Raw genomic sequence first — 14,167 nt, forward strand, 5'->3', positions numbered from 1 at the left:
AGGGCTTCCCTCCGAAATCTCTGTGCAGACCCAAGATCGGGTCCCTTGATGTGGAGATGGAGTCAGCAGAGCTAAGTGCCAGCACGTTTTCCACAAGGCATTGGGATTCCCAGTTGTACGGGACAGTCCCTTCTGACACACCTTTTCACCTTGGCTGTCTCCAAAACACTCCTCATTCTTCAATACCCAGCTCAACGCTTCTCTATAACCACAACAGGCAGAAGAAGCACAAGAGATTCAAGAGGGCAAGGATGATCTGTCTTATCCATGGCTACATCCCAAATACTGGTGTCACATCCCAAATACTTCTAATATGTGCCTTCCACATGGCACGTGACTAAGGAATAACTATTGTTACAAATTAACAAATAAATATACAAACAAACAAATGAATGAATGAATAAATGAATGAGTTCTCTGCTTCCATATTACCTGACTTCCTTTGCCACTTACCCCATTGCATTGCTTGTTCCTATATTCATTTAGTCTGCAACTATGAGCCTGTTGACTGGAGGGATTATCCCCATTTATTACTCTACTGTCAGAGCCAAGCAGTGTCACATGTAATAGGTGCCCAGTAAACACTGGAAAACGAACTGAGTGACTGAATGTTTATACCAACCTGCAGCTGACTGTTAAAAGCAAGCATGACCTTGCAGAATCAACAAACAAAATCCCTTAGGCTGCAGCTTCGCTCTTCCTTTCACATGCCTGGCTTATGTGAACACTGCTTTTTCTAACAAGTTCCTTGTGTGGTCATATCAACTACCAGTGCCTCTGAGAAATGAGTATCATTGGCTCCAATGAAGTTTCACTTTCTGCCGTTCTTTAAAAAATGAACATAGCGGATGTAAATGATATACATCTAATTTACGAAAACATGATTTAGATTTAGCTAAGATGAAAGTAGGAGTGACCAAAAATAATTAGGATAATCAGAGAAAAGTCTTTTCTATTATTCATCCACTTTTTTTGTTTTCGGTCTTTCTGAATGAGAACTTTTAAGATCTACTCTCTTAGATCTTACTGTCGTATTTTTTTTTAAACTTTTTAAATAGACTCTACTTTTTAGAGCAGTCTTAGATTCACAGCACTATTGAATGGAAAGCACAGAGAGTTCCCATATGCCCCGTGCCCCTACACCTGCATAGCCTTCCCCATTACCAATGTCCCCCACTAGAGTGGTACGTTTGACATATTCATTCTTTCTTAAGAGTCTCATTAAAAACCATTTCAGGTCTACCTGATTCTCCCTTACCAAATACTGACCCTCCAATATTTTCTTTTCTGGTCTCCTAAGGCCGAGGCCTGTTTGTTTTAGCTCTGCATTGTATTCCTAGTGCCAGGCACATATAGGCACTCAAGAAATAACTGTCAAACAAGGTAGCTGGCGTATCAAGCTATGCCTATAAATGACCTCACTAGGGTTTGAATGCTAGATGCTTTACATGTATAAACTCAATTAGTCTTTGCAAGAACTGAGAGAGCAGGCACCATTATTAACTCTAAAAGAGGGCTGTAATGCAGAGAGGTTAAGTCACTTGTCCTTAGCTAGTAAGAGCCAAGATTTCACTGTACGCAAGTTGGTGCCAAAGCCTGTACACTTAACCACTGCATTTTCTGCTTCTCCACCCCAAGCTGGCTCTCTAGGCTGCGTGTCTTGTCTTGTTTGCTGTAGTCGTGGCTTCCTGAACTTCCTGCTGAGTCTGTCTGCACATTTTCTCTGATTCAACACTCTGAAATGTGGTTATCACATTTCCTCAGCTTACTTCCCTGGGTTTGTGCACTTGACCTCTGCTCTGAGCAAGACTCGGGATGGATTTTAAGAAGATTCACCCTGCTCAGACTGACTCCATGTCCAGGGTCTGGCCCTTGGTTATTAGTTTCCCATTTCCTTTGGCCTGGTGGCCTCTGAGTAGAGAGAGTGTACTCATTTCTATGCCCTCGGCCACATGGAGCGCCCCAAGCTGGAGTTTCATCTACTCCATGGAGGACAATCACCCGCCTCTTGATCCCTGACATTCTAAGCAAGGCCTGGTTAATGCTCTCATTGTAATTCATTGTAATTCTACCAAAAGTCACAGAAACGGTGAGACAAGGCTTCAGCTATGTTATTATATTGTCCGTTGCCTGGGAAATGATGGTGAAAAATTGCAAGTAGGATCTGTGATTCATGCAACATATGTTTGAATGCCACTAGGTACAAGGTGCTGGACCAGGTCTTTCCAACAAGTGCACGAACTTAATTGTCAGACCGCATAGCAGGGAAAACAGACAAATAAATAAGTAGCTATAATGTGGTGTGAGAGTAGCTACAACAAAGTATGAGTGCACAGAACTGAAGCATCTGTGGGGAATCACAGGCTTGTCAATATCGCCGACCCTTGAAGTGAAGTGTTGGAGAGCAGGCATCAGCTCTGTAATGAAGGAGCCGATGGAAACACACGCACAAAGGCCAGCAGGTAAGCGAGGACAGGGTATGCCTGAGGAACGAGAGGTGGCTTGGTATGGCTTTGGCAGCTGTGCTGGGGAGCAGTAGATTAAGAGGCCACTCTAGGACAGGTCATGACAAGCTTTATGTCTCAGACAAGGGAGTTTGCATATGGCTGGCCCCTCACATGGTACTTCTTCAATACTCGCTACTTAGGTTTTTGTTTGTAACTTCAGACGCCTTTTTCTTAACTCCTAATTGTTTAAGCTTCTGGCCCCACAAAACATAGATCTGCCCGTGCCGGGTACAACCAAAATTAGTTAAGGCAGACTGGAATTTTGCGAAGCTTAATGCCACCAAAAGACACCGTGCTAGTCCCACGGAAAAGCCAGAGGAACATTTGTTAAATCATTAAGCCGGGCTAACCGGTGGGCAAAGGAACTCACTAACCAGCTAGAGATCAAGACAACAGAATATTTTGTACTTTGGGTTTTTTGTATCAGTTAGATACATGGTTATATAGGCGGGAGATCCTTCGGTCTTTTTTTTTTTAAATTAAAGTTTCCTGGGGTGGCAATGGTTAGTAAAGTTACATAGGTTTCAGGTGTACAATTCTGCAATACATCACCTATACCTCACATTGTGTGTTCACCACCCACAGTCAGTTCTCTATCACAATGTTTGATCCCTTTACCCTCATCTCCCACCCCCCTCCCCCCTTACCCTCTGGTAACCACTAAACTATTGTCTGTGTCTATGAGTTTTTGTTTCATCATTTGTTTGTCTTGTTCCTTTGTTGTTTTCGGTTTTATATCCCATGTATCAGTGAAATCATATGGTTCTCTACTTTTTCTGTCTGACTTATTTCGCTTAGCATAATAACCTCAAGATCCACCATGTTGTCACAAATGGTACTGTTTCATCTTTTCTTATGGCAGAATAGTTTTCCGTTGTGTATACTGACCACAGACTTCTAAATTAGATACACTTACATTTGGGCCCTGAAAATGTCCATGAATTTGCTATGTTATATGCATTTCCTACCCAGTATAATAAAAACTCTTACTTAAAAATCTCACCCTGTTTTTCTAGCTAAATTTATACAATGATGACTTGAAGAAACTGCTGACATTGTCAAGCTGGCAGTAATTGGCTATTAGCAGATGTCTTAGGACTGACATAGTATAACCACACGGGCTTCTGCTTATATCATGGCTCTAGGGAGAATGAGGACTGGCAGCCAGAGAGCTAGTGGTAATCAACAGCATAAATAATTTATGGTTCATGAAATAACCATTGTATTTCAGGTATTGTGAGGAATAAAAGGAAAAGAGACCTTAAATTTGGTCTTATGGGAGCATGTAGCCTTATTGGTGAGACAGGATTAACAGAAATGAGATCATTAAAGGACAATTCAAGAAAATATATTCTACCTGGGTTCTAAATGATATGTTTCCCACACTAATGAGGTAGGATCAGCCATCTATTCATTTATCACATATTCATTCCTGCTCCTTGTGGAGCTGTGTAGAGATGAAAGGCACAGCCCCATTCAAGGAATTCACAGTCCAGGGCAAAGACAAGTATATCAATAATTACAATATAATGGGAAACTGCTGTCACCGGATGCATATGCCTGGGATAGAGGAGCACAAATGAGGGAACTCTTAATTAGTCTAGTTCCACTGGAGTCAAGCAGCATAGGAACAACAAATACACTGGCCAAACAAATAAACCATGATGAGGGAGGAATGGTCTGGCAGATGTGATACTGGAGATGAGTTTCTACAGTCTGAGTATGAATGAGCCAGAGGAAGAAAGAGGGTTCTGGGGAGTGGGAAGAGCATGTGAATATCCAAGAAGGGGTCTAAGAAGAGGGCACAATAGGGACCAGCATTGAGTGTGGTAGGAAAGGAAAGGCAGGCATGAAGAACGTGGTAAACCGAATTAGTAGTCTGAATTCTTTACCAGCCTATGTGTTCATGCATTTCCCTACCTCTTGGATTTCAGCTTGGCCATGTGACTTGCTTTGACCAAGGGGATATTAGTGGCAATGACATGAACAGAGGCTTGAAATATGATTAGGTGGTCGGGTTACCCTATTTTGTTTCTGTGATTGCCACAAGGAGCATGTACTCTAGGGAGCTATTGCCTCTCCAGTCAGGGCCCAAGCAGAGCAGAACTGCCTCCATCCTCCCTCAGACATATGGTGAGAAATAATATTCATTGTTGTATGTAACCAAGATTTGTTTGGTTTGTTATGCAGCAAAAGGTGACTAATACCAACAATACTGAGCACTTCAGTTTGGCTAGAGCAAAGGGTATGCAGTGGTACCTTGGTTTTCAAACATGATCCGTTCAGGAAGACTGTGCGAGTTCTGAAACGTTCGAAAACCGAGGGATGGTTTCCCCATAGAAAGTAATGCAAAATGGATTAATCCTATCCAGACCTTTAAAATCAACCCCTAAATCTGCAAATTTAGCATGAATTTTACTATCTAATGATACCATGGATACATAAAATTTACAGCGTTCGTGAACAGAAATGTTCGTCAATGGAGATGTTCGAAAACCGAAGTACCACTGTATACTTGAAATGATGCTGATTGGAAAATACACATCAGGACCACACAAAAATATCTTATTGAGATGGCATATACCTTGAGTAGTATTTCTAGCACAATTCCCTTTCCCCCAAACAGCAACTGAAATCCAATGCAAAGAATCTGCTAAGACCTACTACACAGACACTCCAATTAAGGGTTTCACAAATGTTTAAGCGACAGAAACAATTGTATTAGCTTTCATAACAACAACAACAAAAAGACAAAACACCAGTTACCACCTTTTGTTATTGTAATAGTCATATTCTACTAAGTACAAAGGGTAGGGACACAATTTGATGGTGATTTAAATTTGTCGATTGCTTTTTAAAAAGTCGTTCTTTGTATTTGCTGGGAAAATCATTTTATTCTGAGTACAATTAATTCCAGAGGCAGGAACACAAAAAAAGTCTACAAAAACATTTTTCCAGTAGGTGCTACTCTTTCAAGGTGCTTGAATCTACATCTTTTATTTCCCTCTAAAAAGCTACATCTGGCATTTTAATAATTTAAAGGAGGAGGAGGAGAAAAGTACCCATTTAAATGGTGAAAACAGGAAGACACTGAGTGAGCCAACCCTTCACAAGTGTCTGAGAAGTCAGACTGCTTGGAAATCATTCTTAGGGATGAAAGTATCACCTTGTTTACACTGCAGGGCCAGAGGCCTCGGTATAATTTAAAGGAGTGTGATTAAATACATATTCACAAATTCTGTGCTACTCCTCTCTTCAAAATGTAAAGCCTAATTCCCCTCTCCTTGAGTGTGGGCTGGGCTTCGGGACTCCCTTCTAATAGAATATGCTAAAAGTAAAAGCTTGTGATTTCTGGGAACAGGCAAAAAAAGGCAGTGTGAGGGCCTCCCTCCTGTCTCTCTTAGATCACTAGCTCCACCATGGAAGGCAGCCACCATGTTGCAAGAACATTCAAGCATCCCACGAAGAGACCCACCCTAGTCACGCTAGATGTAAGAGGAATAGTCAGGAAGGCCCTGAGACTCCTGCCAGTAGCACTGTGAGTATGCCGCTTTGGAAGCACATCTCCCAAGTCCAGTCAAGCCTTCAGATGACCGTAGCCCGCCCTGGCTGACATCCTGATTGCAACCTCATGAAAGACCCTGAGCCAGAAGCGACCAGCTAAACCACTCCTGAACCCCTGACCCATAAAAACCATGATCACATGTTTTGTTGTTTTAAAGTGCTCTAAGTTTTAGGGTAATTTATTACATAGTAATAGATCACTAATAGTATGTAGAGCTTTTCTCTGCAGCCATGATGAATGTAAAGAGTTACTTTGCAATAGGAAAAAAAAAAAAATCCTGCAAACATTAGGAAGACAATCCATCAAACCTTCAGGGGAAGGTCTTGTTCCAAAATACATTCAAACTGGACTTTACCAGATACTTATTGGGTGAGAAAAGAGAAAACTCTATCTTTGTTTCTCGGGAGTTCATCTCTCAGAATGAGAGGCAGGAGATGGGGAAGCAGAAGAGGAAGGAAGCAAATACGTATTTCAGCAGATTTTCAACAGCAATGAAAAGACTATGTCTCATGCAACTGAATATCAATTATAATACAGCATCACAGGGAAGACTTGTAAATATTTAGTCATCAACCAGCAAATTATTATGAGAGCTCTACCAGCCCTCTCTCTTTAATCAAGTTGATCTGTCTCATAAAGATTAACTTTTCCATGAATAAACCAGGATACAAGGGTCATTAAGAAGTTTCACAGATGTTTACCGCTGAGGTATTCCTGGCTCACAACTGCCGTGCTTTAATTCTGAATTTGTGACCAAAGATTTCTGCCAATTACATCTTCAGTGCCAACAGCTCTTTTCGACCACAGGAATACTAAACATGAGAACGCTACTTCTCTCTCCCAGCTTGGAATGGACCTGGGACCCCCTTTTCTCTTTATAGACTTCTCAGCCTTATTGATTCACAGTAAAACCATAGCATGACCATTAATTAGGAACGCAGATTTAGTTTTAGTGGGTGTAGCATTTTTCTACCTCGACTGCCATTTCTACGTCTCTGAGAAGGACTGTCACTGACTAACGGCAACCAGAGTATGGCTGATTCCTCTTCTACCTGTGTTTGCTTGGGGAAGTTCAGCTGTGATTCATCTTCTCCTCCTTCTCCCATCCCCTTTTTTTCTGGCTGAAAGAAAGCCCATCTTTTTCAAGTTAACTACAGAGCCTTAGGGTTGATAAAAGTTGATCCTGAAACCTTGCCTTTCTTTACTCGGTCATTGGAAATTGGGTTGTCTGTGGCAGGGAAAGCTAAAGGGGAATAATTTTCCAACTTCAAAAGTCCCTCAGGGATTGTATCTTCAAAGAACAAGAAACATCAATCTGGGTGGCAAACTAATTGTAAAATTTTCTCGATTAAAGATGACATTGCAACCCGATTATTATTTTTATCCTCACTAAAAGATGGGAGTGAGTAGAGCTCCTGGCCCCCAAAATATTTGATTCTGAGAGTAAATGTAAAGTACTAACGACATTTACAGGAACCAGTAAATTCCAATGTGTTAAGTCTTTGGAATGACATCTCCCAGGCATTTCCACTCAACTTTTTCCAGGCACTGGCATAGTGAAAGACATTGCCACCGTTGATTGGTGGTAGGGGATAGTCAGTATTGGAAGGCGTCTCTGGAGAAGGCCCTAGTAAGAAAAAAATACAATGGAAAACCAAGAGATCTGTTTTTTTTTATGTTTGTTTGTTTTGTAAGGTGGGCACAGCTCACAGGGGCCCATGTGAGGATCAAACCGGCAACTTTGGTGTTATTAGCACCGCGCTGTAACCAACTGAGCTAACCAGCCACCCCTACCAAGAGATCTGTTAACCCTGGAACATGCTCCTGAAAAAGTAGGAGAAGGTAATTTGCATTTATTTGCATAATGCCAGGGATGTATTTGATATCTTAGTAGATCCTCACTGTGAACACAATGGAGGCAAATGCAGAAAGACTAAGTCATTGATAAAACTCAACTATGTCAGCCTTGCATTGTAGCTGTTGCATTCTTAGTAAGTCTTAAACATAAGTATTTTCTGACCTGTTCATTATGTTTCCAGTGTAGTCATGCCAAGAATTTGCATATCGGCATCAATTATTTGGGTATAAATGACTTCCCTCTGTTTTATATTACACTAGAGGGCACTCTAGTGTTTTTTTTTAATTGCGTGTGAAGGTAGGTTATATTTATTATCTATGAACTTCCCTTTAGGACAGTAGAAGAGATGTTGCAAATTATTTGTTACAAATAGGAGACAATGTATTTGCTAGGGTTGAGAACGATGGCTTTACAGGTTTCAAGCCCTTTCGCACCTCAGGACCTTTGCAGATGCCATGGCTGTCTCTGCACAGAATGCTCTCTTCTGACTCTCTTATTATTATGGCAAAGTCCTAAACTTTTAGGTCTCAGCTACAACATCACTGACTTGACACACTAAGTCAGAGGCCCCTCTTATATGCTCATATAGCATCCTGCATTTTTAAAAAGCATTTACAACAACGGAAATTAAACTATTCATTTTTTGTTTAATATCTGTCTCCATGTTAGGTACGTGAAAGGCAGGAAATACGTGTCCTGTTTACCCCTATGTCCTTGACACCCAGCACCTTGGCTTACATGCAGTACATGAGCAGTAAGTGCTGCTTAGATAAATGAGGGAAGATCCAGAAGGAGTCCGTTGTAAGATCAAGCAGCTAAACTGATACAACTAGTAAGTAGCTGAGCTAGGATCTTAATCCGTATATGACTGATGCCTCAAACCCCATTCTTTCCATCTCATCATGCTTCTTCCAGTTAAAGCAGCATCACAAATAGCGAGGTGACAATAGTGTGTCTTCTAAGAGAAGTAAAACAAGATTGAATTGCCTTGTTCCAGGTTTCTCCCCTATTTGCCCCCAGGGTGAGATAGAACAACAGAAGTATAATTACTATAGGTACACCCCAAATGGCCAGATTCCCGCCCAGTTTCCCTCTAAGTAATTCCCCTACTCAGACTCGCATATAGCCTAGGGACATGCTAGAATCTTAGAAGAATTGTCAAGTGCCAAAATGTGTAACCATGAGGAATGTTTTTATCACATTCCTATTTACCCAACTGATCACTCAGAGTCACCTCCAAGCTGGTCATTTGCCAGGTCACGGATGCCCAAGGCTATCCAAATACAGCAGAGCTTGCAAACAGTATAACCACAGCCCATAAGACATTCTGATCCATCCAGTAATTCACACGTTTTGAAGTGTGGTTACTAGGAGTCATCGTGAAACAGGGTTCACCAGGCCCTGCACAGTTCAGACCTCTCCTCTGTGAAACCCCTGCTCAGCAAGGACTTCACAGGTACCAACAGGACAGTGTAGAACAAGCACAGGTGTTCTGGAATCATGCACACCTGGACTGGGACTCTGGTCCCCTATTATTCAGTGGTGTGGTCTTGGACAATTGACCGTGGAGCTCAGCCTCCGTTTCCTCACCTTAAAAACGGGACCAATGCTGATCTCATAATGTTTTCATGAGCATTAATAATTTGCTGAGCAACTGATAGTCTACCAAAGAGTTGCTTGATAAATACTGGCACCCTTTCTTATCAGAGGCCGCAGTGATGTTTTCCACTAAATTCCGACATGTACTTTCCACATAACTCGCTTAGTATTTATCACCTCCCAATTTGCATATTCAGTTATCGCTTCACCTCATCCAAACTATGTCTCCTCTTTTATCCAAATGAGAACGTGTGTATATAGCACTGCACACAATACTGGCAGATATAGTTAGTGCCTAAAAGTGAAAGCCATAATAATAGTATTACATCACACAGAGCCAAGCCAAAAGCCTTACATAAATCCTGCATTCAGTAAATATGTGTTGATTTTTGTACGAAATAAACCAGATGTGAATTTCAGCTGTTACGGATACACATGTAAACATGAAAATCTTTAGCAGGATGGTTCCTGTGATCCAAAATTTTGGAGTTGTATGCCTACAAACCCCAACCTGAAACCCCAAAACCACACCCCTCAATTGGTGACCAAGTTAAATCACCTTCCTGGATGCTCAAAGGGCATCGCTTTTTCTGTCTTATGTTCCTCCATGTTATTTGTGAAATTTACTTGTCTACTGTACTCTTTAGGGGTATATAGATATATACCTATACATAGGTAAAAAAATTATGCCATGGAAATTTGTATTTCAAGGGTTGTCTGGACCACTGTTTGAGAGCGCCTGGGTGATTTTCCTTGTCTAAGCATTCAATTGTGCTGGTAAAGCAAGAAAGAATCAGCCTGGCAAGAACAAGGATAGGACTTCCAAAAAGAACAAAGTCAACTTGTGACTCGCTGAGGGTGACTCAGGCACTGGCTCTGTGCTACCTGAGTCACAGCTGACCCATCACCGACACCATTAGAGGATGCCCCACTGACAGGTGGCCACCATCCTGGCTGCCAGATCTTTTGTGTCCTGTGAAGGAATTATGCCCATCACTACATCTGCTGGCTGAGTGCCCTGGCCCAGGAAATATCCTCAGAAAGGAAAAATCAGACCTGGGTCATAATCAAAGCAACAATTATCTAGTTATTCCCTTTTCAGTGCAAAGCAATCCAGACCTGATCCCTGCTGTCAGCAAACTAGCCGTTCATTTACACCTGCGGTGATTTGGGGGTTGTCCTTTTTCATACAAGCAGATATGGCTCTTGATAAACATTGTAGGTGACTCATTCTTCTCAACATTGGGGATAAATAAAAAGCTGATGAATAGATGGGGTAGAATTCATTTAGGTCCATTATTTTGGACTTAATCATTATATAAGCCCCACTGTTATGCTCTGCTTCGTTGCGCGCAGTGAGGGGAGTGGCCCAGCTTACCTCGTTCTCCTGGGGACCCTGGCACACCTGCATTTCCTGGGAAGCCTGGGGTACCTGGGGGTCCTTGTTCACCAGGGGTTCCAGGTGAGCCTGGTCTTCCAGGTTCCCCAGGAGGCCCTTGGACCGTCCGAACTGATGAGGAGTGGCTAGGAATCTGGTTGAGGATGGCTGTGTACCTGGCCATGTGACCTGAGACACCAAGGACAAAGGCAGCAGTCAGGCAACAGTCACACAAAGACAGAGAGGACTAGCGATATTATTCGTCAAGGCTCCGAACAATTCTGTTAGATACCCACCAAGGGGAAAAATCACATCCCTCCGAAATCTGTTGATTTCCAACTTGAAAATTTTTACATTTTACATTGGCTGATACATACAGCTGGATTATACTCAAGTTGCATCTCATGTGTTTGGAATTCCAAAGCTCATGTCCGCATCTCAGTAAACATCGCTGAACAGAAGCCATACATTTTATCTTCACCCCCAGCAATTATCTGAACCCTAAACCCTCTCCTAGTTGCCCCTTTTCTTCAGCAATTTCACCCCAAGTTGTTTGTCTTTTTTCCAACCCACAAAGTGTGTTCCACCCTCTTGCTCACAAATCCCCACACAAGTGCTCTGTTTCAACTCATCTTTCTGCTGCCAAGCCTTTTTGCAGGAACCTTTACTTGGGTCCCAGCTGCAGAAACTCCCACTAGCTTTATTTTTTTACAAATCTGGCTCTCTCTTCCACCATCACTAAACTCAGTTATGCCTGGAAAAATGTATCTTAATAATTAGAAGTACAGATTAATATACTACTTGATACCATAATGCCTCATTTTTCTAGCATCATCAGGAGGCAAGATTTTCCCACATAAATGAATTTTCTAGATAACTATTACTTATCCCTTCTCAAACATTCCAACTTACATAAAAGAATAGTAACCATTTTTAGAGGGATTCTTTCTACATATGTTGAAGTATTCTTAAGCATCAATGTTCCTAGTTCTTCAGATTATAACAAGGATTGGCATCCAGCTGACTCAGGAGCCATCAGTTGGCATGTCTGTCTATGAATGTTGGGCGGGGCCAGACATTTCCACATCTACTTTCTCAGCTTCTGCCTTTGACCAGGGGGATGTCCTTTATCATTCCTCTAGCTGTCATCACTTTGGACTCACAGTTTCCCATATAAACCTTTCCTAGCATAATTCTTCTGATCACCTCTGGATTACACTCCAGATAACTGAGTGTGTGAGGAATTATACACTTACTAATAAATCAAGTTCTGAGGGGAAGCATAGGAATAAAAGAAGCTTCCCAGAGAAACCGGAAGCAGTGTGTGGGAAGATGGTCGAGATGTCAGAAATACAGCCTCTGGGTCCGTGGGGTCTTGTACATAACGTTGTGTCCAATCTCTTCCACTTCTTTCACACCTGCTTTGATAGGCAGAGCCTTCCTATTTCAGACCTATTTCAGCTCTCTTGTATCACCCTCTGTGGGCTTCCATTTCCTAGAAGACATTCTCACAAGAATCTGAGAATTCCTGAGGAGAAAACCTCGATTTTGAACTCTGAATTTTTAGGGCATGTTTTAAATAATCACATATTTATACAAGATTTTTATTATACAAGGGAATAAGACAGCAACTGTTGCAAAATCTCCCACATGCTGTGGTCAATGAGTCATGTTAGGATTTAACCCTTTGGTTCCCTTAAAATAATCTGCTTGCTTACATTGAATACTTTAAATGGGAAACCTACCAAATAATCCAAGATACAGGTTAGTTGATGTACGCTACTTAATGTTTGATTTCCCTTTTATAATTTACTGTGTTTTTAAAGATCTCATTTTGACATTAAACTTAACACAGTTTCATTTAACTGGTAAATTCTCTCCCACACATACATTTAGTTTGGGTAATATAATATAAAACGGAATAAAGTTAAAATACAGGGAGCATTACTACTATGTCTGAAGATGGTAGCTTTATACTCATTCGCCCTCTGATTTGTGTCTGAATGAAAACTCTCCCAAGCTCATGCTGACCTTTATTCCACGCCTTCCCCAAGGAGAGATCTGGTTTTATCTACCACAGACGGAATTTTGGACCTAACCGGTAGGGCCTTCTTGCACAGTTAGAGGACTCCTAAACTTCCCTGGGTTAAATTAAATATAACCGCAAAGCTGTTGAGGCAGCCAATCTGGTAATGTCAGCCCTGGAAGCAGAGGACACCATGGGGTGGAGAGCTTGACAGCAGAGTCAGGCCAGAGCTGGCAGGGTTAGAGAGACATATTTCATCTCTCCTTGGCCTCAGAGCTTCCTGGAACGGAACAGATTACTGGCAAAGAGAAGGGCCCACACTAGTAACCCTAGGCTTATGGAGATAAAACATATGTGGGGGGGGGGCAACAAAATGTATACAAGTGGATACTTCGGTCAACGTTGCTCACGCAGTAGTTCACCGTCATCAGAAGTGTCTGGACGCTGATGGCAACCACTTTGAGCACCTCTTGTAATTGCAGAAGTCAAACGTAACTTTTATTCATCGGTATATATTGAGTATTACAATTTTAATAGTTTTTTTCCTTTCTTAAAATGTGCATACATTTTTTTGGCATCCTCTGTATATAGTCAACGGCCAGTAGGGAAATGTGCATAATGGATGGGTAAGACATGAATGAGCAGGAATCAGTAATTGTAACACTGAACTGTGAAAAAGTTCAGGTTTAAAATGAAAAAAAAAAAAAAGAAGATGAGATGGGTGTCATATCAAGTGTGTTCCAGTGTAATTTTTGGCATGAAGCAAGCACAAGTATCCTATCGACTATCTCATGAAGACTGGCCGTGTGTGTGTGTGTGTGTGTGTGTGTGTGTGTGTGTGTGTGTATTTTGGCATAAACCTTAAAGAATAAAAGAAAGGACCTTGAGCTAACCAAAAGACATGGGTAAGAAGGAGGTATTGATTTAAATCTAGTAAGTTAATTAAAGTAAACACTACGAATCATCTTTTTGAAGGTGGCTTCTGATGCCTTAGTCTGGTACCGTTCAACTGCTGAGTACTTGAGGAAAAAAAACCCATCCATTTAGAGAGATGAGGAAGGAATAAAAGGTTTGATCTGGGCAGCCAAGTTAAATCTATTTGGACAAACAGAGAGCTCTAGGACAGATGCCCCAGAAGAATTTGGCATCTGTACCATCAATGTAGACATTAAGGGTAACCTGTAATGATCTCTTAGGTGGATTACTGACGACCACCTGTAAAGCTTACATGTCT

The 14,167-nt window shown here is 41.6% G+C and overlaps 1 protein-coding gene across 5 annotated transcripts in view; it reads right to left on the reverse strand.

The window, feature by feature from the left end:
- The window catches only part of COL14A1 (collagen type XIV alpha 1 chain), a 224,969-nt gene that overhangs the window by 7,565 nt on the left and 203,237 nt on the right, over positions 1–14,167 (reverse strand). For all 5 annotated transcript variants that reach the window (XM_019716589.2, XM_019716514.2, XM_019716662.2 and 2 more), the window contains exon 45: positions 10,908–11,096. In XM_019716589.2, coding sequence (XP_019572148.2) covers positions 10,908–11,096 — 189 coding nt within the window. The remainder of the gene's footprint in view (positions 1–10,907; positions 11,097–14,167) is intronic.

Source organism: Rhinolophus sinicus, linkage group LG12 (genome assembly GCF_036562045.2).
Source record: "Rhinolophus sinicus isolate RSC01 linkage group LG12, ASM3656204v1, whole genome shotgun sequence".
Lineage (NCBI taxonomy): Eukaryota > Metazoa > Chordata > Mammalia > Chiroptera > Rhinolophidae > Rhinolophus > Rhinolophus sinicus.